The 24,866-nt window shown below is 42.4% G+C and overlaps 4 protein-coding genes and 2 long non-coding RNA genes across 13 annotated transcripts; 3 read left to right on the forward strand and 3 right to left on the reverse strand.

The window, feature by feature from the left end:
* Positions 1 to 257: 257 nt before the first annotated feature.
* LOC134187800 (ubiquitin-ribosomal protein eL40 fusion protein-like) lies at positions 258 to 3,215 on the reverse strand. Of its 8 annotated transcripts, none has more exons than XR_009971161.1 (6): positions 2,765 to 3,215; positions 2,579 to 2,707; positions 1,954 to 2,480; positions 1,739 to 1,860; positions 1,354 to 1,444; positions 258 to 1,280 (listed from the first exon to the last, which is right to left on the reverse strand). XR_009971161.1 is itself a non-coding variant. In XM_062655960.1 (5 exons), exons 3-5 carry the CDS (start codon positions 2,374 to 2,376, stop codon positions 1,063 to 1,065), a joined length of 321 nt encoding a protein of 106 aa, XP_062511944.1. In that variant the 5' UTR covers positions 2,377 to 2,480; positions 2,579 to 2,707; positions 2,765 to 3,215; the 3' UTR covers positions 258 to 1,062. The 8 variants fall into 8 exon arrangements, 3 of the variants coding, with proteins under 3 accessions (XP_062511944.1, XP_062511943.1, XP_062511945.1); XR_009971160.1 differs by having other exon boundaries at positions 1,739 to 1,882; XR_009971163.1 differs by having other exon boundaries at positions 1,912 to 2,480.
* A 343-nt stretch (positions 3,216 to 3,558) lies between these two features.
* Positions 3,559 to 6,003, forward strand: LOC134187681 (zinc finger MYM-type protein 1-like). The gene has a single exon (XM_062655834.1). The coding sequence runs from the start codon at positions 3,559 to 3,561 to the stop codon at positions 6,001 to 6,003; it is 2,445 nt and encodes an 814-aa protein (XP_062511818.1).
* A 6,253-nt stretch (positions 6,004 to 12,256) lies between these two features.
* Positions 12,257 to 12,730, reverse strand: LOC134187682 (OTU domain-containing protein 3-like). Its single transcript, XM_062655835.1, has one exon. The coding sequence runs from the start codon at positions 12,728 to 12,730 to the stop codon at positions 12,257 to 12,259; it is 474 nt and encodes a 157-aa protein (XP_062511819.1).
* Positions 12,731 to 14,167: 1,437 nt separating this feature from the next.
* LOC134188374 (uncharacterized) lies at positions 14,168 to 17,987 on the reverse strand. The gene is made up of 3 exons (XR_009971318.1): positions 17,889 to 17,987; positions 17,677 to 17,745; positions 14,168 to 14,313 (listed from the first exon to the last, which is right to left on the reverse strand). It is a non-coding gene; the product is annotated as an uncharacterized LOC134188374 (long non-coding RNA).
* Positions 15,649 to 15,932, forward strand: LOC134188379 (uncharacterized). Its single transcript, XR_009971320.1, has 3 exons — positions 15,649 to 15,721; positions 15,782 to 15,832; positions 15,905 to 15,932. It is a non-coding gene; the product is annotated as an uncharacterized LOC134188379 (long non-coding RNA).
* On the forward strand, positions 16,174 to 16,938 carry LOC134188369 (uncharacterized). The gene is made up of 2 exons (XM_062656558.1): positions 16,174 to 16,303; positions 16,509 to 16,938. The coding sequence occupies exons 1-2, from the start codon at positions 16,199 to 16,201 to the stop codon at positions 16,899 to 16,901; spliced, it is 498 nt and encodes a 165-aa protein (XP_062512542.1). The 5' UTR covers positions 16,174 to 16,198; the 3' UTR covers positions 16,902 to 16,938.
* Positions 17,988 to 24,866: the final 6,879 nt, after the last annotated feature.

The raw sequence follows: 24,866 nt of genomic DNA on the forward strand, positions 1-24,866 counted from the left end.
CATGTGCTGCCCAGTCGGCATTGCACTCGTCCGGCAGCAACGCGCGCCGATCCGTTCATCCGTTCGGCCGCTTTGCGTGCGTCTACACGAAGCACCGCCCCGACCCTACAAGTCACGCCCAATCTGTGGCCTGAGCATTCGCAAAGGGTAGATCGACGCGGCGCATCGCACAAGACGAAGAATGCAAACAGATAGGAAAGAGCAACAGGAAGGGAGACAAGTTTGCAGTCAATACGCAACGTAGAAGGCAGGCCATGTGGGTTGCAACCTGTCCAAAGCGTGGGTGTTCCACGGCTGCTGATTGGTTGATATCGTTCGCACACATAGTGTGCTCCATCCTCTACTAAAACCTATTGAGCTAAATGTCTACTATACATACAAATTAAAAGTAAAATAAGAAGCATAACTTCTTTGTCCTTGACTGTAACTCACTAGCAATACACTGTCAACTGAGTCAACTAAATCTACTGGACAAAATAGTGCAAAGCCGTTCCAATGATAGAAAAAGCAAATGCTAACTAAAATGTGGCATATCAAAATAAAAGTACAAAACCTACAAAATACAACAATCCCTTTTTACAGCAAGGAAACATATTCTACCAACTGGTAACCAAAAACTTCTTCCGCTTATAGTCTGCAACCAATGTCACATATGGTCTTCATCAGTAATTGGTGACTGGCTTTGCGACCAAGTTGGTTGGTCCACATGTCTAGTGCCTTTCAATCCTTCATCAGCTCCCAGCTAACGATGGCTGTTGTCTTTGCTCGAGTCCAATACCTACAACATAACCCAGAAGGATAATGGACTGATGCAATCACGCTGAAAATTTTGAACAACCAATTCAGTTTAGTGATGACCGTATTCTTCAATTTCTCACTCTTCTGAGAGAATATTACTGATCCGGCGTCATCCAAAAAAACCAGAGCCGCATGCACTTCTTTCTCTTCAGAGATGCGACACAATCGATTGGCCAAAGCCAAGATAACTTTGACATTAGACAAGGCACTGCCCATCTTCTCTTCTAGACCATCGCAGATTTTATCTCAAGTGACAAGATTAACTCACATGGGCACGAGACACAATCCTGCATCAGAATATGTTTGCTCATCACGTAATTGTTTTCCATTCACAACGAGCAGTTGATCCATGGATGAAGAATCATCCTTGCTACCAAGTTGCTTCTTCAGTGTGGCAATAGTATCAGATGCTTTTGCCTTCAATTGCACTTCTTTACCATTTAGTGACTTGGCTACTAACTTGAGCCATTCACTCTCAGATGCTAAAAGTGAAGCAACAATTGTGAGCTCATACGGATAAAGCATTTAGATAAAATAAATTGAGTAGCTACATACCTCGCTGGTGATTTGCAGGCAGTTTTGTAACATTTTCATGTGTTGCCTTTTTCGCCAGTGCTGATTTGGATTTGCAGTACTTCAGTCGTTGCTATCCACAATAAGCCACATAATATTACTTTGTATATTTCCTATCACTTCTAACTATACTATGTGACATGTAGCTGTTACTGACTAAGCAGGCAATGTCTGATTAGGAACGATAACACTTTCTTTCCACATACTTTCTCCATCCTTCTTGTCAGTTTAAACTAAAGGTAATCTTCTACAAAACCATTAAAGCTTCAATATAAATAAACAAATCTCCCACTAGCTATCCACCCCTCCCACTACATCGCAATCCACTCTAAACAAACACCAACAAATAATGACCAACACAACTAACCATGTGTGTCATGCCAGGTACTGTGACTTATTGCCATTCATGTGTCCTTGTCACGTGGTAAAACATGGACGTCACAGCAAATGCTTTCCTTGTGCTCTTTTTGAAAGATGGCATCGAGTGTGCTAGACAAAGTGGCTCATGAGACTACAGATTACAGGCAATGGAGCTATTACTTATAAGCGTTTGCAGTCTAGGAAACGAGCAATGCTACTCACTACTCCTGATGTGATGACTGCTGTGTCACAGTTTTTGTCCATAGAACAAGATGAACAATGAAATTAGATGGCATCATGCAATAACTCGTCATCAGACCATGCCATGTCCAGGAATACATAAGCTCCACATGCCTTGTCCATATCTGAGAGAGTCGTCCAGCATACTCGTGTTAACACTGCTCAATGGGACCACGCTGCACCAAGCCAGCTTGCTTGATTTTAATGAGCTAAGCCAGCAAGCTTCCACCACTCCCAGCTTGGCCCGGCCACGTTTACACTGGCATGTTCAACCAGCAGCACTGAGCTGGTGCGGTCCCAACCTGGTTGAATGCGCCAGTGTAAACGAGGTATTATAGTGAGAGGAACTCATAATAATGAAAAGCAACCAATATGATTATCTGAGATACTTACTGGCAGGAACATTTGATTTATATCCTGGTCCAAGTTTTCTTTCAATTCTTAGAGATTCGTTTAGTAATTGGAGTCCTTCATCATACTGTCCTCACTTAACCGCAAGTGATAAAATGCTGTACAAACGTACAACAATAAATATCAAGCTCTCACACAGATACCCGCTAACCAGCGGATGGAAACAAAAATGGTCTGACTACGTGAGACTACTAACCATGTGCTTTGTCTTCAGGTCTGGGTCTAGCAGCAGCGGAGTCATACAGCTGCAAGACGCGCCCGTATGATGCCTCCGCTGCTGCGTAGTTTCTAGAATTTATATATTTCAGACCAGTTGATTTCTCAGCTGCAAAGAAACACTAAAACAACTACTACTTTATTATGTTCTTCTCCACAAACATACCTCTAGCTTCTTCTAACTCCATATTGTCGTTCTGCAACCTTCAACCTCCGTGTCGCAGGCACGCGCATACAAATCTAGACAAAACAGTTTTAAAATCACTATTCGGTATCTATTACGCTATAGAACAAAACTCAACTCTTACTGTTTCTATCAGTTATTGATAAAGGAAGGTGGAAAGCAGGATAGATCAAGCCAGCATGCACTAACATCTGCAATAGCTACAACTAGCCAATACCCGCAGAGTTTTGGGTCTGCGGAATGTGGCGAGTCACTGCGTAATTACCGTAAGCACAACGAACGGACGTGACTTCAAGTTCCACAACCACAACAGTCGAGTCCTCAGAGGGAGTCCTGGACAGACGAGGTTAGCGCATGTGCTGTCCAATCGACATCGCACTCGACCGGCACCGTCGCACGTCGATCCGTCCAACCGTTCGGCCGCTTTGCGTGCGACATATCTACACGAAGCACGCCCAACACTACGAGTCACGTCGAATCTGTGGCCCAATGCGAGCAATGGCATTGGTTAGTTGATATGTGTTAGGCATGCGAATTTGAAGACATCGACTGCAGGGGCGGCGGAGCCGGGGGGGCTGGGGGGGCTAGAGCCCCCCCAACTTTATCAACTTTATGCTGTAGAATTTCTGCTTTCTGTAATGTTTACCCTTTCGTTAAAGAATAGACCGCTACATATATTACGCGCTTCAATGCAGGCCGGGGCTCCAAGGCAACTTGGCCACGTGACTCACAGAATATCCGCCTACGCTGACACGTCGTGCACGAGACAGGGCTAGATGAAGAGACAAAGTACCCTTGGTGAGGCGTGGGGACAAGGAGGAAAGTCTAAGAGAACAGCAGAACAAGTAGCTGCAGCAGACTCCGAATCTGATCGCGAAGCCATGGAATTCGGAAATGCAGACACGACAGAACAAGTGGCTCTGTTGCCTGATTCAGGGAACCGATGTTCAGGTATGATTGAACAAACTGAGCCAGACAGTGATGGTGACGTCCATTTACGAGAACCAACCAGGTTGGTTACCTCTCGAGCAGAGTGTGACGCAAGGTGCTGTCTAGACTACAAGAAGGCATTCCAACCTACAGATAAGCAGACATTAACTTTGCTAGACCAATACAAGCGAAAATTTATGCCTTCGTGGTATGAAAAGTTTCCTTGGATTTCAGTGTGTATCACAAACAAAACAGTCTTCTGTGGATGCTGCAGATACGGCCATAACACTGCGTTGTTCCAGACTTTTGCAAAAAGGGCAGAGACTGCGTTTACTATTGACGGATTTTGCAACTGGAAAAAAGCCCTCGAAAAGTTTTCCAAACACGAGCGTTCTGACGCTCATTGCTTGGCGATGGAAAAGTGGGTAAATGTGGACAAACCAAACATCTCTGAGAAATGTGCTATTCATCTAACAAGTCTGCAGAGGCAGAGACGAGAAGGCTTCTTGAAACAACTGTTAGCCTTAAAATTTCTTTTGAGACAAGGTCTAAGCATCAAAGGCCATAAAGAGACGGAAGGCAATCTATCCCAGCTACTTGGTGTGTGGAAGTCAGGCTGTCCTAACCTTCAACTGTTTCTTCGAGAGGGAAAATATATGTCGCATGACGTGGTGAATGAACTCATAACGCTAATAGGCCGGGAGATCACAAAAAATATTTTATCCAAAATAAATCAGCAACATCCTTCCTGGTACGCAATTATTGCTGATGGAGCGTCTGATGTGTCTACCAAAGAACAACTGAGTGTGTGCATTAGGTCTGTTGACGGAAATTATGTCGTCAGCGAGGATCCCATAGGTCTGTACAATTTACCTAATACCACATCAGAAACAATAGCTCTTGCCATCAAAGACGTACTCCGAAGATGTATTCTACCATTGTCCAACTGCAGAGGTCAGGCATATGATGGGGCAGCGGCAAATATGGGAAGAAGAACTGGAGTTGCTGTCAGGATTCGAAGCGAGGCACCGGCAGCTGTGCAGGTCCACTGTCTTGCACACTGCCTCAACCTTTGTCTGCAAGATGCAGGGCGCAAAAGCGAGATTCTCAAGAACACCCTCGATCTGGTCAGAGAAATCGCTAAACTCATTAAGTTTTCCCCGAAACGACAAGAACTATTTTCACAAAACCTGCAGCAAAACTTGACGGTGGAAAGTAATGCGGATGAGGCTAGTACTGGACCTAAACGACTCATAGGGATCAAGCCCCTTTGTCCAACTCGGTGGACAGTGCGTACAGCGGCCATTAATGCTGTTATTGTCAATTATCATATACTCCTAGAGACAATGGAAGAAATAGCACTAACAACCAAAGACGATTATGGGCTAAAAGCGTACGGAATTTTCAGCGCACTAAGGAAATTCCAAACCCTATTTGGTTTGAAGCTTGGCCACCTCCTTTTTAGTGCAGCGGAAGAGGTATCTAAAGCACTTCAGGCAGTAGATACATCTATCCAAGAAGCAATGACGTCTGTAAACGTTGCAGCTCAGTACTATAACAGGCACAGGACAGATGTTGAGTATGAAAAATTTTACGCTTCTGCTATAAAACTGGCCACAGACCTGGATCTGGAAGGTCCCTGCCTTTCTAGGCCAAGACGACAACCTCGTAGAGTAGATGATGGAAGCTCACCTCACGTCCATGACACACCTAAGGTTTTCTTTCGCCAACGGTACTTCGAAGCGTGCGATATTCTTATTAACGACCTGAAAGACAGGTTTGATCAGAAAGAGGTGATGGAGCCGCTTTTGACCATTGAGTCTCTCTTGCTGAAAGCTGCAAACAGTAGGGCATATGAAGACGCATGGAAAAAATTTTGTTGCTCTTGTTACAAAGAGGATTTGGACATAGAAAGTCTTGATTCTCAGCTTAAGCTTATGTATGATGCCATTCACCAAGAATTGCCGCAAGTGAAGGAAATAACAAGCATCAGAACAATATGTCAAGCACTTAATGCAAACCAAGGATTGAAGATATTGTTATCTGAAGTTCATAAACTTGTTCGTCTGTTCTTGACTGTTCCGATATCGTCTGCCACATCGGAGAGAACCTTCTCAGCTTTGAGACGAGTAAAAACGTACTTAAGGAGCACCATAACTCAGAAGAGGCTAAATAACTGTTTGCTGGTACATATGTATAAAGAGATCGCAGACAACGTAAACTTGTCAGATGTTGCTAAGAGTTTTGTCCAGCTTGACGATAGTAGAAGAAAACACTTTGGTTCCTTTTGAAGTTAATGTCCGATATCAATTTTGAAACTGGGACTTATAGCTTAGTTATTGTTACAATATTAATTAAAGGACCACAATGTGCAGACATACAGATTTCACTAGCAGATGAGGTGTATCGGACGGAGTTACAATACCTAAACTTGAGGCATGTATATTGCAGGACCAATGATTTGCAATATCTCAGAGTGGGTGTGACCTAAATATAAGTGGGCGGGGCCTTGCTCCTAAAATTCAGCCCCCTCAACTTTCAACTCGCTCCGCCGCCCCTGGACTGGCTCGCTCACTAGCCCAGCGATAACAACGACGTATACGTACACTCTACTGTAATGCACGAAACGATACTCACGTATTTAAAACAAGCGAGAGAGTTCAACGACGAACCAGACTGCTGATTCGACCGCGTTATTGCTGTGAGTAACTACGTGGCAATAAACCAATTACGCATGCGTGTTTGAAAAGTACACATCACTGTCAACAGCTTTATCAGATTTTTCAAACACATGATTTCTAGTCTGTCACAGTGGCACTTGCTGCATTTACGAAGAGACCGTGTACTGTTATGTCAATAATACTCTCGGATTCTTTGCTACTATACTACGGATGATAAAATACTGCTTCTCTCTATTTTGACTTCTCTTTATGCTTGCACTCTTTTTGGTGGCTAGACCAATGCAGTTTGACATCTTAAACTGCAGGAACAACCTGGACACAACCAGTCTATGAGCTGTACTAGATAAATACATAAACTAACATTACGTAAACGAACATCTTTACTAGCTGAACATCTTTCAGGTTTGAAATATAACTCATAAAAGGATCGTAGTTCTCTAAACAATAACCAAGTTCTAGGTCTAGGTGATGGTATCAATCCTTCTCAATTAATTAACTAAATTTCTCTTCGCTGTTCTAACATAAACGGCCTCAATGTACACACTCCCTCATACAAGCCAATTTGTAACTAACTGAAAAACTACGATATGTGAAACACACAAGAAATCTTATGAGAATTAGCGGATTGCTTTGTTTGAAGTGTACATCTTATAAATATAAACTGCTTTAGACACATCAGTTGGAATAACAATGTATCCAAATACACTAGTTTCAAGTCTCACAGCTAGATAAGTACTTATTTAATGAAGAAGCACTAGAAGTGCAAACCCTCGGCCAGTAGGCACCTTGAAGGCAATTAGTCGCGCTATGACAAAATCGTGTGACAGAAACGCATGATGTGGGTAACAAAATTGGATGTGGGAACGTTACAAATGCAGCTAGATTAGGCGTTGTTTCTAAATGCATGTTACAAATGTAGTTGTTTCCAAGTGATGGAACAAGCCAAATGTCACAAGTCGGAGAGCCTCGACGCTAGGCCTGCTGGCAATCTTCGCCTTACGTGATGAAGTAGCGGGCGTGATCATTGTTCTGTTTGTTGTATTGATGGAAAACCTAGGTTACAAATGTAGACCAAACAAGCAGCTCACCACCGATTTTCCAGCTCACAAGAATGTAAAAGTCTCGTTCTTTGTGCATTTTCTCTAGGCGTCTTGTTATTTGTGCCGCTTTTCTAGCTAGACGTCGCCTACTGTGCACTGTACCGTATTTACACAGCTATCCGTCTAACCGCAATTCTGGTTGTTGTAATGAGGTGACCCCAGAGCCAAAACAAAACGTCAATGTGGAAAAACATGCACGTGCACATGTAGATTAATTAGGCGTCTGTTCGCTCTGACTTTGGATACCGCACAACGAAAATGAATAGAGACGCACTAGCGTACTTACAGGTCAGCCGAGCCGCTTCGTCCGACAAACAGACGCTGTCATGGACATGCTCGTTCCCCTTCGCAAATTCCCGTCAAGCGCCACATTTCTGTTGAAGACGACACTAGTGATCGTTGCAACAACACCACGGCCGCTCAGCCACGCCCACCCAAAATTCAAGCTGACAGACTGCAGAACCACTTTGCAGAAACACTGTGGAACAAGCAAAATGTTACAAGTCAGGTACAGCTACACACCCTCGCTCCTGGTTGTTGTTGGGGAAACATACGCGGCAAATGAAAACTATACGCGTTGTTTCTATGTGCTAAACCCTTAAAGCAAAGAACTAAACACCATGTACAGGACGGACGCCCGATGGCCGAATTCTCGTTAGCAGCTACCAAACAAAGAGAGGTGGAGCCTCATGATGACATCACGTTCGTCTATTGGTCAGTAATGACACCACTTCTCGTCTATTGGTCGGAATACTTCATTCGCATCTCCGCTAACCAACTATATATATGGTCAGTCGTCGGGTCTTCGGTCGTCGGGTCATCGAACGACTACTGTACCCTCCAACCGGAAATCCGGACCTTGGGTAATTAATTAAGCCATGAGCTGTTGCTGTATCATTGCTACTGTGTTATTATACAATGCAGCTGCATGTGTTTCTAACTCGCGATCAAAGGAATGACTTCATAAGCTACGTGTTAAGAAAAAATAGAATATCTAGCTTATGTTTGCACCATGTACACCTCATTGCATGATTTGCATCATTCACGTACTGCATACGAACATGTCACAGTGTAAAGCCTCATATGGCTTACTACATATAATGTTCGTATTTTACAGACAGATGTCGCCTACAATCAATAACAAAATTTGTTCAAGCCAAATCAGGCAACTGACAAACACATGAACACACACACACACACGCACGCACGCACACACACACACACACGCACGCACGCACACACACACACGCACGCACGCACACACGCACGTACGCACACACACACACACACACACACACACACACACACACACACACACACACACACACACACACACACACACACACACACACACACACACACACACACACACACACACGAGTTCTGTCTGGACAGATTCATTCCTTCCTAAAAGTCCTACACAAGAAGCATTCAAGATTACCTTCTTAGTACAGAAACTTCAGCTAAACACTGAAAATATAGTATAATGTCGTCGTTTGTTTAGGACCTGCTTTGCTGGCTAAATAGTAACATAACACTTTACTTGTTGTAAAAAATATGTGACTATACTTTAGAACAAGCTAGATAGACTGTCCAGCTTATGAGTCATTAGCAAGCAAGGAAATAGGGCATTTACACTAACGACTTGGTATCAGTTGAATTAGCTGTTACTGTACCACTTGGATATTATGAATGCACTTACACCTCATACACTACACAGCATATATAGGTGAGCGCTTCAATGTGAGTGTTGTCAACATGTATCATCAATCTACAGAGCTGCAACATTGTTGTACATACTCAGTGGCGGATACAGAATTTGATAGACGGGGGGGCACGAAACCTAGTTTGTGGGCGTGTCCACTAAAAAGTGAGCTTAGACGGCTAAGTGTAGTGTTAAATACTTCAATTACTAACTAACGGTAAAATAGTTGTTACAGAGTGTTTTTGAAACAAAAACATGAGAAATTAAAACAAAACTTAGACTAACTAAATTAATTTTCCCCAGGATCAATAACTATTAAGTGGACTTTGAAGTAACATTCTTCTTGGCCGCTTAGCAGCAAAAGAATTTACAATAACGTCATAGTCAAGAGGAATGTCCTTGTGAATAAACAGTAATATAAGTGCATTAAGTCGGTCCTGTAACATTGTTGTTCGTAGCTCCGACTGTAGGTACTACACGGATGAGTTACCTCTCTCTACGCTTGCAGTTGTGACAGGAATAACAAGTAGCAGGTTCAGCAATGTGCAAATGTTAGGATACAGTTTGTCGCTGGCCTGTTGTAAAGTTTCACAGACATTGTCAAAAAGCTGTGTAGGAAATAGTTTTCAATTCTCAATCCACAATTTTACTTCTTGTTCAATGCCTCCGCAGCTGGTAGGTCTTGGTGAAAGCGTTTATACAGTTCAGCCACCTCACCATCAGTTAGAGTGGTCAAGTTACAAGGTAACAGCTGAAGTCCCTTGATAGTCTGTTGGTTAAGTTGTGAGAATCTTGTGGAAAGTTCTGCTATAAGGTGGTCAAGGAAAGGAATAAATGTAGTGCACCTCCAGTAGGTTTTGGGGTTCTCAACCTCAATGTTAGAGCGAAGACTTTGCCGACTACACGTCCTTGGAACGGTCAATTCCTCCATCCCATGCAGTGTAGCCATTGTAAAGATAGACGCGTAAACCTTGTCGTATTCATTGCTGGGATCCGCTCGGATGTCCTTGAGAACACGCTTAACAACGTCTAACTCTTTGTAAGCTGTCAAAATATCTTGTGTCGAGCATTGGAGAAGGCAGCTTAGGGGTTTGTTGTAACCAAAGAAGTAGAGATTTGTCTGGAATGCTGCAACAGATTGGTCTGACGAGATAGCTTTGAGAAGTCCATTGGCCTCCGTCACGCTCTTGGCATTCTACTCCCTACTTGAGCTTCTGCTTATAGTCTCAAAGCAGTTTACGATAGGTTTATACATCTCAGCAAATTTAACCAAGATGGTATGCCGCTCGACCCAACGCGTTTCACACATCAGTTTTACTTTGTGAGGGGAAACTTCTGTGACTCCAAGTGATTTACTTTGAACATTTAACTTCGAAACTGTAGTCTCAAGATGTCGTTGCCTTTGGGGGAATACTTAAAGAAAATACCTACAAGCCTTTAGATGAGAGAGCATGCAGCAGATGTCGGGAACAGTGGATGACTTGGAAATAGCCAAGTTCAGCTGATGGCTAGCGCAGTGATAATATGCTGCCTTGGGAACTTAATCTCGAAACTTAGCCTAACAGCCATTTAGGTGACTAGACATGCTTCTTGCACCATCATATGCTTGTGCACGACAAAGGTTACAATCAATTCCAAACCGAGAGAGAGCTTCAAAGAGTTTGTCACAAATCGAAGCTCCCCTTACACTTTCACAGGGGATAAAATTGACAAGTCTCTCACCGATTGATGATCTTTGACATAACGAAGAACCACCCCAAGCTGCTCCCATCCACTCAAATCTGTTCCTTCATCAGCCTCCAGTCCAAAGAACTTGCTAGCCTTCACATCAGACAAAATCTTGCTTAAGACGTACTCACCCATGCATTCCAAAAGATCGTTTTGGGAGGTATTTGATATGTATGTGGAATTTTTTGCACGTTCCTTTTCTAGAAATTCTTTCAAAACAGTATCTCCTGAATCAATTCGAAATTGCACTATTGCTAGGAATTTTCCTTTGTTGATGACGTCACATGTAGAATCATCTCTGTGTTCTCTCAGTGAAATGCTCTGCTTGCCACAGAATTCCAAGTATTTGACAATGGATGTCAGAACAGCATGACTTCTTTTCACAAGCTGCTGTGCTTCCAGACTAATTGCAAAATCAACTCTTTGGCTAGGGTTTTCCATGGTTACAACGAATGCCATAAACCTTGCTTCAGATAGGTGGTGATCATGGACACTTGCGTGTGCTGTCAAATCAACTTTACCATCTTTCCAATTTTGGTAAGGCTTCTTAAAACCAGTAAATTGGCGCGGAAGGCTCCAAGATGGGAACCACTAGCTGGAAACAGGATACATGCCAGGCAGTACAAGCCTGAAGCTCTCTCTGAATATGAGAGAAAAGTAAACATGTCAAACCATTCTCGATTGCAGTTCCTGTGGTATACGCCACTCTTTCGTTTAGAATCCTTGTTGGTTCGAGTGGGAATTTTCTCGTACTCCAAGGGTCTGCTCTCGTTGATAAGGCGCCATTTTACTGCATCTGGAATGACCGCTAGCGAGTCCGCCACTAAGTCAGCAATGTCAATTCTAACGAGGTCATTTTCATCTCCCGTTGCAAGTTGATCTGTTTTTGGTGTAATCCGGAAGTTGTCCTAGCGAAAGCAACGTTGAAACCAGATGAGTCCATTGCTCTGTTCTTTGTTGCCTGCTCTTGAGATGACGACTCAGAAAGAAATTCTGTCAGTGACAACTGTTTGCGTTTGGTACACACCATGTGTCGAACTTTTTCCTGCTTGTACGTGTACGTGTACAGACAGAGCAAGCGCACTTGCAGGTATTTGTAGATGCACGGTAATAGATCAAAATGATTCTATTTATATTGGTAGGATCCTGTAGACTCAGATTTGAAGATTCTACGTAGCCCTCTGAGTACGTACCAATTTCTGATGGGTCCGTTCACTTACAAGAAAGTTTTTCCAAACGGGGGGGGCACGTGCCCCCAGTGCCCCCGTCTGGATCCGCTAGTGAAGGCAGTGACTGCAAGCCATCTACAGTAACACGTGTTCGGTACCTTCTAAGGGACCCATTGGATCACGTGAACCAGATCATAGTGCTGTCTATCACAGTTGACCAACTCTGTACTGTCGACTGGTACATCCATAGGAAACTGAAAGGAAAACCGAGGTTCATGCGTATGCCATTCCCACCTTTCGCCTGCCAGATGGAAAACGTGTATCGGTAAGCCAAAGTAGGTGGCAGCCGCCATAATTTCTGCATCAGTTCCCCGTGTACACTGCTTTGACATTGACTCAACGTGTTCATTGTAATCGCCATCTACGTAGACAGCAAATGAAACAGCGCGTTCTCTCATGAACTCTACGATCTGCTCTCTGTAACTTAGGTGGTATCGTTGTGACTCCATAAGAGCTTGAGAAAAGCATTTGAATAGGCAATCACTCCTTCCAACTTGACTAATTTCTCGATTCTGTGCAGAGAGCTGATCGTGTGCTTCACTGCGTGAAGACTGACATCCACCGCTATTTGACATCGCGGGTATCGTCGTCGGAGTCGCAAAAGTAACGTGCGATGACTCAGTTTCCGTTAGTTCAACATTACCCTGACTGCTGCCCACTAAATCGTGGCTTTCTGCTTGCATGCCAATTTTTCTAATTGTTTGGCTGCAAACCTGCGCTCTTCGTTCTTTCACACTTGGACGTTCATCTTTTTGCAAGACCCTTCAGCCGCTCGAAAGCAAACGGCTGTAAAAGACAGTCTTGTAAACGTTTTATACATGACAAAGCAACAAAAGAAAGTCCCACAGCAAATCTATATTAAAACTTGTGTATGTACATAGGTAATCCTCCTTTGGCAACATCGTATACAGCAAGAAACCAACAGACTTCACAAAATAGTCTGAGTCATACAGGTCTGTGTCTATGTACTTTGTCCATCAAAATCGTAAAGTATAGCGTCATTTCGTAGCTATGTTAATTGGCTACAGGTTGCTAAATTGTGTTCAAAAGGTAATAGTCGAATTGTAAGGTAGTAATGTTTCAATAGATGTTGCTGTTTATATGTCATTTCAGACATCGTGCGTTGTACATAAGAAATTGGTCGATGAAAATTTTACACTATGTCACTTTTAGCTATGTTAATTGGCTACAAGTTGCTAAAACCTGTTTGAACAATGTAATTGCAGATTTGCTGTATAATAATGTTTCAATAAATGTTGCTGTAAATATAGCAAAACCTCATTACAGTTGTTTCTTGTTTTCTCTAAACTTCTTCCTCATATAGTGTTACTTCTGTTTCTCTTTCTGTCTACCGATGAAAAGTCATCACAGACATGCACTTCTATGTATGTATGTTGTATGCAGGAAGTTCTGATAAAGCTAATGTTCATGGAACTAATAAAGACATTGGAACACAAAGATCTGTTCAAGCAGGCAAGCAAAGCAATCAAAGTAAAAACAACAAATACCATTATTCTAAACCCTGTGTTTGTGCATGCTTTAGAACTGAAACTAGAAAAATTTTCAGAACTTAAGAGAGCTATGGAACAATCATGCTTAGAAATACATGACCTCAACCTCAACAGAGCTCCCTTGCATAAAAGAGTTCAGATTTCAGGACTTCGGTTTCGCGGCAGAATGCCTACAGATGGCAATTGCATGTTTCATGCAGTTCAAGACCAGCTTCAACGAGTTCATTCAACAGAAAAGTACAGTCACAGTGAATTGCGAGCAAACACAGTTGCTTATCTTGAAGCTCACGCCTTTCTTGTAAGAAATTATATATATATATATACATATTTGCATATATATATATATATATATATATATATTGCATTAACTTATACATATATATAGAATATATATATATATATATATATATATATATATATATATATATATATATAATAAGATTATACTATAATTATATTATACTATACTATAATAAGATTTATACTTTCATCATCTGATTACCTTGCATATCCAGGATACAGAAGGCAAACCTCTTGATATGTCACTTTGTTGTCAACAAAGACTGGGCAAGCTATCTGATTAATTTGAGAAGAAATGGAACATGGGCTGATCACATAGCAGTGTTGGCTGTAGCAACATTTCTTTCCTATAACATCAGAATAATTAGTAGCGCAGTTGGCACAGGAGACTGCTTCGATATTATAGTTGAGCCAAATGGACACACAGCTAGACATGCCATTCCCTTACTTCTTGGACACTACGCTGAAAACCACTATGAAAGCCTGGACATTGCAATTAATGGTATGTTTGAGTCTACTATTTCTACCAAAACTGATTGTCCTTTAATCAATAGATGATCCTGTCACAGAAACTGAATCCAGCAACGAACTAGAAGTTACAACTATGATGACACGCGATCTGCCAATTAAACTCACATCACTTTAGGTCTATGAATTTTGTAACTAGACAAAGCAGTACACTGTTGTTTGCAAGACTTGGAAGCTGTTGAAGCACAGGCCACTGAAGCGGTTCCAAGTAAGTTCATTTATCACGTCATGGATAAGAATAGAATGGTACGGATTATGACAGGTAGTTTACCAAAGAAACAAAGACTTCATCCGTTTTATGTTCTGTCATTGAAAGAGCAGAAAGAAGTGGATGAAATGGTACTTAGTACCGATTAACTATTAGCACCTTACCAATGGCCTACATGTATTATAATGACCAGTGTCTTGTAATTCACAGATGGCTACAGCATTTCATGAAGAGACTAGTAGGACACCTCTCAGATGTTCCAACTTCCTCGGTTTAGTAACAGTTGGTGACATATCACGACTACATCCCAGACGATGGCTCAATGACAATGTCAGATCTTATAAAGACACCTACTAATGTATAGACGTCTTCAAAGTGGTTTGTCTTGCTATTGGCAGCTAATCAATGCGTTGTCACGTTTGTGGGAAATTGATGCTCAGCTTGTGGTATTGAACTAGTCAAAAGCTTTTTGCATACAAGTTCTGTAATCATAAATAAGTCTTGTTTGCACAGGGAAAGAAAGTTAAAGCATTAAATACCTACTTTTTGAAAAGCTGGACAAAGAGGGCCCTCAAGCTTTAAGACCATGGACAAGGAAATGGCTGGTGAGATCACACCAAGAAAATCAAACACAGTATGTCACAAGCGCTTGATTGTAAATTATATAGAAAGAACTTCTTCATTATGATATTCTCATAATGCCCATACATTGGCCTATAAAGCAGCATTGGTGTTGTACTGTATGTCGTTTAGTTTGTCTAAACCTTGTTTTGAACTAGTGGCAAGAATATTTTAGATTATAGACATTAACAAGAAAGAAATTCGTTACTATGATCCACAAATGATTATGTGCTCAGACGTTTTTCCTAAGACAAGGTACAAAGAAGCAACAGCACATCTCTTATTTTTGAATGACACTCTAATTATGCTATGCTCTTATTAGACAGTGGTTGTCAGATACAGCAAGACAAACAGGAGAAACATATGTGGATGATAACTGGCGTGACATTACTGTGAAAGTAAAACTCTCAGTACTTATTTCTCATGCACATCACAAAATCGTTTCTTGTTTTCTACAGAATGCTCCAAGGCAGCTAGACAGTTGCAGCTGTGGAGTCTACTGTTTAATGGTAAATGTTATTTTCAACTGTTTTCTATGTAAATCTTGCACAACGACTTCTACCAATCTGTGAACTTTTTAGTACATGAGACAAGAAGCAGTCACTAATAACCAACACTTCTGTGAGGTAGACAACCTATATGTTTAACTAGTTACATACCTAGTAGCATTATTTGCTGAACTGCAGAGTGACATTGACGAAATTCGATCTTGGCTAGTGCACAGACTAATAACATTTTCAGCTCAAAGCGTAACAACTCAGCAAAGGTGAAGGCACTATAGCCGAAAATTTGATACAACTTGACAGTTTAGTAATTTGTATTTTGAAAGCTCACCCTTGGAAACCGATACCAAAACCAAAAACTCAAGCGAGAACATGGAAAGTTTGCAGTCTCAGCTGTTTGATACCTCGCTGCTGCGACTTTGTCAAACAGCGGCAAGTTCAGAAGAATGGAGAGCAGAAGATGACGATAATATGCAAGTATGTTGTCACATACAAATGTGCTTACCTTAGAGGCTGAGCAGACCAATTTGTCATTTCTTGTTGCTCAAATGCAGATAAACATATGTAAGCAACAAGAAATGACTGAAGACTGACTTTTTTATTGCAGTGGAGCTTAGCACTAGTCAAATAACGATTTAAACTTACTGTTGTTGTTGTTGTTGTTGTTGTTATGTAAATGCAGCTCAGAGAACATAGTATAGCGCCTGGAGACTGCTGGCTTAGCATTGATCCCTGGGTAGCTTTGTGGTTGGACTACAGAAGTTTTAACAACATGCCTCCTTTGAAAACAGCTGGTGATTTTGTTTTGGTGAGCATTGACCAACACATACAGCAGAGGGAATTTACTTCAAGCACCACAACCTTTGACATATGTCTACTACCAGCAATTGATTTGTTCAAATTCTGGAGCACATACAAGTGCAAGAAACCACGCCCAAACACTGTCCATAGGAATGGAAAAGAATACCTAGCTCTTGACAGGTCTATAGTAGATGATCTGTGCGTATGGATACGTGAAATGAGAGAGCAGTTTGAGAAGCATGGAAAAACATTTTTTATTAAATCAAGCAAGTAAACTTTTGACATTAAGTATTGTTGATTGTTTGCAAACTCCCCAGTACTAATGTGTAAGCACTGTAACTGAAGTTTGTTGCTAATTAAGTCTATTCTTCAATGGGCATTTTGCTTTACAATGCTATGAATGCTATGGATTATCTACTATAAATCAAAAGCTTCATTTACTGATCACCAAAGTGTATTATACAAGGTTCAAGTTCTACATTTGAGAAGTAGGCTATATAATTTCAACGCAGCTCTATTTCATTCTGTTGTTTAGACTGTACTTGTTGTGTTTGACTGCACTAACTAATTCAGGTGACATCTTTAGTGCATCCAATTAACAGTCCTGTTCCTGTTAGGTAACGCGTGTTAGCAATACAAATTCGTTCTTACTTTATAACATGACAAAGCTTTCTTTGCAGAATCTGAGACAAATAAACTTGATATTATGTCATAAAGAATCCATCCACGTTAGAGTCAGAATGCTTTGATAGCTGGATGAGCTAATCAGAGGTGCACATGCAAACACACGCGCGCGCGCGCTCAATTTTTGCACATATGTACTATTGCAGTGATGGTCAGGTGTGTCCACACCTACCTAGTGCTTTAGTATCTATGCCTAGTGCACCTGTACTTATATATGGGAGTAGTAACCACATGCATACAGTACAAGCAGATACAACTAAAGATAAAATTCATACAATTAAAGAAAAAACTTTACCAAAATAAAACGAAAACCAAAATTTTGCCTTGAAAAAACTAAACCCAAGCTAGCAAACTTCTTACCTTACCAAAACAACGAGGCACTTTTAATTTTCAATAGTGATTTTCAAGAATGATACGCTATCTTCATAGGAGACCTGAAACGTTAGAGAAACCTTCAGACAGTAATATGTGACTCATTCCTAGTATCCCCTCAACACAGCGTCAGAGTTGGAACTCGTGCAAGTTGGGAGAGTACTGGAGTCGCATACAGCTCTAATGTTCTTGGAAGATTACATACCCGTGGTGCGTCTGATGGGAGTGGGAAGGTGATAACAAGTCATCGAGAACGCGCGTTATATTAGTGTCGCATCCGGCCCCATGTGGCAGCGGCCCCGTGTGGCAGCGGCCCCATGTGGCAGCAAGGTCCCGGATACCTCGCGTTAGATACCATTCCATTTGTCCGTTTTTACGCTACGGTGTTTCATTATTTAACTAGTTATTTTGCAGAAAGGGACATGGCATGATTATCTAGGTAATAATCGTGGCGATTTCTGAAACGTGCTTTGGTTTTTTGAGATATTGAAGAGAAAGGCCCCTGAAGAGGGGTGCACATACGGTCGTAAATCTCTACAAAACGGTAACGGAATATGGTGAAACGCAAGGACAACATAGCAGAGACGATTTCTAAAATATTCATCGTGGGGATTTCTGATTGATGCTTTTGACTCGAAGATATGACAACATGAATATCTGCAACATTCTGTATTACGACATCCATAAATATTTCTCACTTACAGTCAAAAAAAAAACAACCAAAAAGCTACACAGAACCTAAGATCTAAAAACTATACAAAACAACTAAGGATCAAAACGCCTGAAAAACAACAAGACTGAGCATCATTCGGTCTTCTGTACTGAGAGTGACAACCCAGTCGTCCAAACAGTTCTAGAGTATTTGAAACTGTCGTTACTAACTTGCAACTTTCGTAAACTGACAGAATATGCATGGACACCACTGTTCATAGTCCGAAGAGACAGAGAATCTTTTACCGAAGTCAGCTGTTCAAACGTCGTTTGTCGCACACGAACCCTAACTGAAGGATCCGAAGGCGAGCGGCATCGGCGTCCAGACCTGTTTCGTCGTCCACCGCGCTTCCGCGGAATCACGGAAGGAAGCCTTACAACAGTAGCAGGCATGATGTCGATGTCACGCGATCTTACATGTGTGGCTAGAAAACCTCTTCGGCGTTACGCTATAAAACCGTTGCCCGCCTGATAAGTATGAGTAAGTTGTGCATAAGTGTTTCAGCTATTGAAACAAACTGCACGCTAGACAGACTGCGATCTAGAGTAGCTAAGTCGGAGTTCCGATCGAAAATGTTACAAACGCATCCGATAGAAATTATCATTTAGTCAGTTAAAAGCATACTTAAGCATATTTCGTTCTGAAAATGCGTCAAATGTCTCAATTTGGATTGTTGGTAACCTACAATCAAAGGTGTATGTGGGGCGCAGTTTACTAGCGCAAGTGACTGAAATGTTCCTTTAATTAGGCAGAGGCCTAAAACGACCAATGATCGATGCCTCAACCCGAAATAAAATTTTACATATTGCTATGGTGTCATAAAGATAAGGATTACAACAAAACAATTTTGTGTAAAGAAACCAATCTCCTGTTATCTGTTATTCTGATTATGTAATAGATTTGTGCACGAAACAGCTATATGAAAAATTTCACTAAATGAACGGGTTAATTAAATCATGCGTTCTGTGATGCTTGTTTTTAATTATGTTTACTAATAGATTGTGCTTCATAGGTCTAAGTCTCCTTCTCAAGTGTTTCTCATAGTAATTACAATCTTCTACAATGCACTAAAAGACATATCGACAGAATTTAGACTGGGAGAGCATTATCTTGGCTTACAATGCTATGCGCAAGTTAGATGGACTAAAGGCTGCTAAAGAGTCACTTCCATTACCATCTCTACTCAACGAAATGTGGCCAGAGTCACAAAAATAATAGACAGACTGCATTTTAAGAACCACAAAGACCTTCTTTGTCGAGATTCATACAATCCCGACAATTCGTTTACGAAGGAGAGCCATCCTAAGTACGACACAATGATTTGTGAGCAAACATTTAGCTGGGCAAGCAGGTTCAAGAAAACTACCTGCGCCATGAACAAGACCCATCATCTGTTCTTTCTTTCTACACAGAATCGTTAAAAGGCGCAACAACTGTCTGGAGTCTTGCTACAGATCTGGAAGAAAAGCACTGTTTTCCAGACTCAGAAAACTAGACTCGGACGATTACACCATCATTTGTTAGTGTTTTGATCTCTACAAATTAATCTTATTGAACTCTAGATTACAAAATTGTGCTGTTTAATATCTACTTCTTCTGTAAAAGGAAGACAGAACAAGTGCTGATACAGTAGACTATTGTAGTTAGCAAGGTGTTTAGCTAACAAAATATTATGAATGGTTTGTAAGTCTACTGCATAGTTATAACCGTGTGCATGCAGACTAGCATGTGCACGTGTATAAACCATAGACATCCTATACTCCGCCGACATCCTATACTCCGCCGACATCCTATACTGCGCCAAAATCCCCCCCCCCCCCCTTCCGTCTGTCCGGATCTGTAACACGCCGAGTCTATTTCTCTAATTAGTCGAGTATGTGACGTGCGCTCGCCAGCCACTGTGTACGCCATCCTCTAATTCCCAACTGGTAGTGTGCAAGATGCGTACGCTGCAGTCAGAGTATAATAAGCCGGCTCACCAGTGTCATAGACACCACGACGCTCTCTTAATTGAACACGCATGCGTGTAAGGTAAACTCGCCTAAAGGTGGACACCCTTCGAAGTCATTAGAATGGCTACCGATCAGAAGCCTAACGACAACCTCATTTAAAAGCGCAGGCGCGACTCCAGTATCCCCAACCCTAAGTTGCACGTGACATCTCGTGATACGCAAAGCCGCCGTTACCTAGAAACCTGACATGTTTAGTCAGATAATTATTAGGGAAGTGCTCACGTTTTTCAAGCATTTTTTCAGAATAATTCATAGTGACTTAGTCCGCAAATTAGCCTGATTCCTGCGTCTAGTCTTGCCAAGAGCACGGCAGAGAAATAAAGATGTACTTTCGTAAGGGTGGCAAAAAACCGTTAGACTGTTTTTCGTGGCGTTATGGCAAGAAGACATGCGCCAAGAAGCGGAGCATTCGTACAGAAACCTGGTTTGAGTCCTCCATACTGACAATCAGTCAGATTTTGAAGTTTACCTACTATTGGGCTCGCAAGGTATTGCTGTGGTGTTGTGTCTTAGCTAAAATAAACGTTATCTAAGTGTATGCTACTCTATAGGTTCCACAAGCTACAGCTCGCCTCGAATCCCGCGTTCGCTCACAAACCACGTCTGGTCGTCTCTTTGTCGAGAGGTGTGTGCTGTCGTGCTGTTGAGGCATACAGCGGACAAAAAGTTAGGGTGGTGAAGGGAGAGTGGTCGAGGAATTGAGCGTGACAGCAAACGGTGCTTTCTCCGGATACATGCTGGAATTCTATGTGCATCTTATTATCTTATTAATTGTTACTTGGAGTTGATTTTGGGTAGACGATTTAAGGTCGGATTTAGCTGCTTAAACAGTGGGGTAGGTTTAGTATTCAATATTTGATTTAGGTTGTTGAGTTAGAAGTCGGGTACCCCTTTTCCACCGACATTATAGAGCGAGCTGGTACTTGCTTTTGGGTTACAAATTTGTTTTCCAATTTGTGTTTTGGTGTCTTTTGTGTTAATTTAAGCGCGACTGGTTCGCGTGTTTCTTATTATCTAGAGTCCTTGATAAACATAAATGGCAGAATAGTACGCTACCTACCAACTCGATCCATCATAGCTTGAGACTAGAGGAGTGACTCCACGAAACGAGCCAAGAGGCAACGAGATCGAATCAAAAGAGCCACAGAGGAAGCAGCCAAAGAGGAAGCAGCCACAGAAGAAGCAGCCACAGAGGAAGCAGCCACAGAGGAAGCAGCCACAGAGGAAGCTGTCACAGAGGAAGCCACAGAGAAAACCACGAAGAAAACCACAGATGAAAGGCAAGGACAAGAAACGCGAGAGAGGCGCGGAAGGCAATGTGACAGACAAGAATAACATAAATCTAAATAATTTTTTAAAAATGTTAATTCCCGCAGCGCTAAACTCCGTTTACCTTGGTGCCCCCGTCAATCAAAAAACCTTGTGGGTTTAAATTACCTGCACGTGACTTAATTAGCATTCATGAGATTAGTTGGGGAAACACTGGTCTCGATCCGAAACGCAATTTACCTTTGGCCTTGGTGTTCACGCAAGCTCACTCTCCAGTCTGCAGCTATTCGTTGAGATACTATTACTCTACTTGTATTACCCCGCCCTATGGGCGGTGGCAATCTGGGCGGTGGCTATCTATCGTTGTTCGCCACTTCCGCGGATCTCCTTACCTAAATGGAACCATGTACTTCTGCAATATGTTTGCCAATCCAATCACCAGCTAGGCCACGCCCACACATAATGGACTCCGTCAACCGTGTCCTGCCAAGCATGCAACGCCCACCGCGCGGATACGGGCATTTCGAGGGCGTGTTATTCTGACGCGGAAGTTGGTAAGTGACATTTTCATGAAGAGGGCGGAACATTTGTCGATTAGAGGCGCTGAATCTGTCGCAATCAAAACTCTGTTGATCAAATCAGCTAATGGTGAGGCCTGCAAAGCTGAGCTGACGGCAGTTAAAAGATCCGTGCTACAAGGTGATCTGGACTTCTCCAAACTCCCCCGCCATCTCCCCGTTTTGCAGCATGTAATCAGAGAGGCGCTTCCGAATATAAAGCGTGTCACAAGTATTGAGACGGTATGCACAGCTATGACAGCATACCGATCTGTTCTAACCGAGATTCACGAGCTGCTGCGCCTTTGCCTTACAATAGCCGTAACATCTGCAACTTCAGAGAGATCTTTCTCAACTGTTAGGAGGCTACTGACCTACCTACGATCCACTATGACGGAGAAGAGGCTAAATAACTGTTCACTTTTACATGTGCAACAAGATTTACTGGATGAAATGAACTTAGTAGACGTTGCGACCGATTTTGTTTCTTGTACCGACGAGCGAATAAGGTACTTTGAGGGCCTTAGTACTAGTGCCTGCTAATTGTTTCGCCGGAATCATGTATTGTGTTTGGTATAACTAGGATTAATTATATAATGGATATTGTAAACGTTTCAAATTGTTAAGCTACATAAAGCCTCTATGGACAGTAGCTTCTCAAACAATGGGATGGTCACGTGACTCTGGGAATTTGTTGCCGGCACGCCCAATCTGTAAGAGCTTCCGCCGCCACTGTTGACTTTATAGCTGTTATCAAATGTACATAATCACGTTAGGTTACTTGCATTGTCATGGCCGGATTTCACGACAGGGACCCCTTAGGTGTTCGACGTTCTCTTCCCGACGTAAGAACGTTCAGCTACAGGTACAGTAGAGTAAAGGTGCTTGCATAACGTTGTACAACTTGTCAGACTGATTGTACAACGTTTACTGACTGAAATAAACAGAACAATGACTACGGGTATGCATCTGGCAAAGGTCAAAAGCCTACGTCCCGCCTACTGCCATCAGCCCCGCCTGCTGTGTCACAAGGGCTGACCCGGATAAACAAAACTCGTATTTCATGCAACCGATAAACACCCTCACAAGCAACGGTTTTGTGATGCTCTTGCAAAGTGAAAAGAAAAACATCAATGCAATAGCATGAGGGAAACAAATTGCCTTCTAGCGGTGGAGCTAAGTGCAAAGGCGGTTCAAAAGTTCCCCCGACTAGCAAGGCGCAAAACCATCTAGACAAAAATCGTCTTGCCTGTATCCAAAACGACAATAAATCGCCTCCAAAACAATCAACGCACACCTGAATGCCTCAAGATTCATGCAAAAGCGCCCGTACTACGCGGTGAATGTACTTACTTGCACACCGGGCATTTCGAGATCAGCCATTTCAGCCCGTTTCATCATCTCTACTGTGCAAAAGACATCACGAGACCAACGCAACGCATACTGCTGTTAGCGATCGACTATGATACAGTGCATCCTATGCTGATCGAAAGAGGGTAGCTGGTCATCTCGTTTCCTGGGACGAAATTCACGAAGTGGGGCGCCATAGCGGAAACATAATCAAAGCGCGTCCACTTCCGTCCCGCTCCTACGAAAACTCGTCTTCTGTTGAATCCTACCTATCGTTCAATTTATGCTCCGAACAGTCTTTTCACTACACGTTGAGACAATGGATATCAAAAAGCTCTGGTGGCTACACAGATATCAGTAAAGTAGTTGACATATCAAGCACCCGAATACAGGACATCGTAACACAACGAGATGCAGATAATCTGAGTCTTGTTTTGAAAGATAACGCGTGGGACGTTGTGTAGACTGAGATGATATGCTCCTGCGTCTAGTGGCTGGCGAACATACGTCACATCCGCATACTCGGCTAATTGAGCAAACAAACAAACAAACTCCGGCGCATCTCATTTCAGGCCCCCGAAGTCTCGTTTCTGGCCGTCGGAAGCAGTCCGGGCGAAATCCGACTCTACCGCTCGTCTCGGACAGTCGAACTCGAGCGGGCCGCCGCGTTTCGAGTGTGAATCAGGCAACTTCAACTTGAACAGCAGTCTCTTTACCCTCGAGAAGCCGTACTCAAGAAATGCTTTCCTACGCGTCTCTACGCAGGCAAAGTCTCTCACAAGATGCACGAAATAGTAAGTAGTGAACTTACTTACAAAGCATAGTTAACGGCAAGATTATCTACGGTTTAGAAGCAGACCCGGAAACGTGGACTTCGTGTACAGCGAGATCGGCGAAAGGTGCGTGTTACCCTCGAGATCGCGCAACTAGAAGCTCCGCCCCAGATATAGTCTATTATCAATATTATGTTTGTTTACCTTGTAACCCACAGGAGACTCTTACTCCGCCTACTTTCGATACGCCCGGTACCAGACAAGCAGAAATTGCCTCAAAACGAAACGTCACAAATGCGAAATTGCGATCGACGATATCGTGATGACTTCGGTATTCAGAGGGAGCCAAAAGCAAACGAAGAAGAAACAGGTTGCACTTGATTTCGGCCGATCAAAACGGCTTCGAGAAGCGTGAAAACTATCAAGGCCATCGTCACATCGTTCGCGTACGCCTCCTACAGCCGCAAGAGTTGGAGAGTGTCGATTGCAGGTTCAATAAATGCGAAACCA

The sequence above is a fragment of the Corticium candelabrum genome, chromosome 12 (assembly GCF_963422355.1).
Source record: "Corticium candelabrum chromosome 12, ooCorCand1.1, whole genome shotgun sequence".
NCBI classification, from domain to species: Eukaryota; Metazoa; Porifera; class Homoscleromorpha; order Homosclerophorida; family Plakinidae; genus Corticium; species Corticium candelabrum.

Bases quoted from the DNA above. Each gene is read 5' to 3' on its own strand.
- LOC134187800 (XM_062655960.1), bottom strand. The intron at 1,281-1,353 runs GTATGTAGCTAC...CTTCACTTTTAG, and splicing joins GCCTGCAAATCACCAGCGAG to CATCTGAGAGTGAATGGCTC.
- LOC134187681 (XM_062655834.1), top strand. From the start codon at position 3,559: ATGAAGAGACAAAGTACCCTTGGTGAGGCGTGGGGACAAGGAGGAAAG.
- LOC134187682 (XM_062655835.1), bottom strand. From the start codon at position 12,730: ATGTCAAATAGCGGTGGATGTCAGTCTTCACGCAGTGAAGCACACGAT.
- LOC134188369 (XM_062656558.1), top strand. From the start codon at position 16,199: ATGGAAAGTTTGCAGTCTCAGCTGTTTGATACCTCGCTGCTGCGACTT. The intron at 16,304-16,508 runs GTATGTTGTCAC...ATGTAAATGCAG, and splicing joins AAGATGACGATAATATGCAA to CTCAGAGAACATAGTATAGC.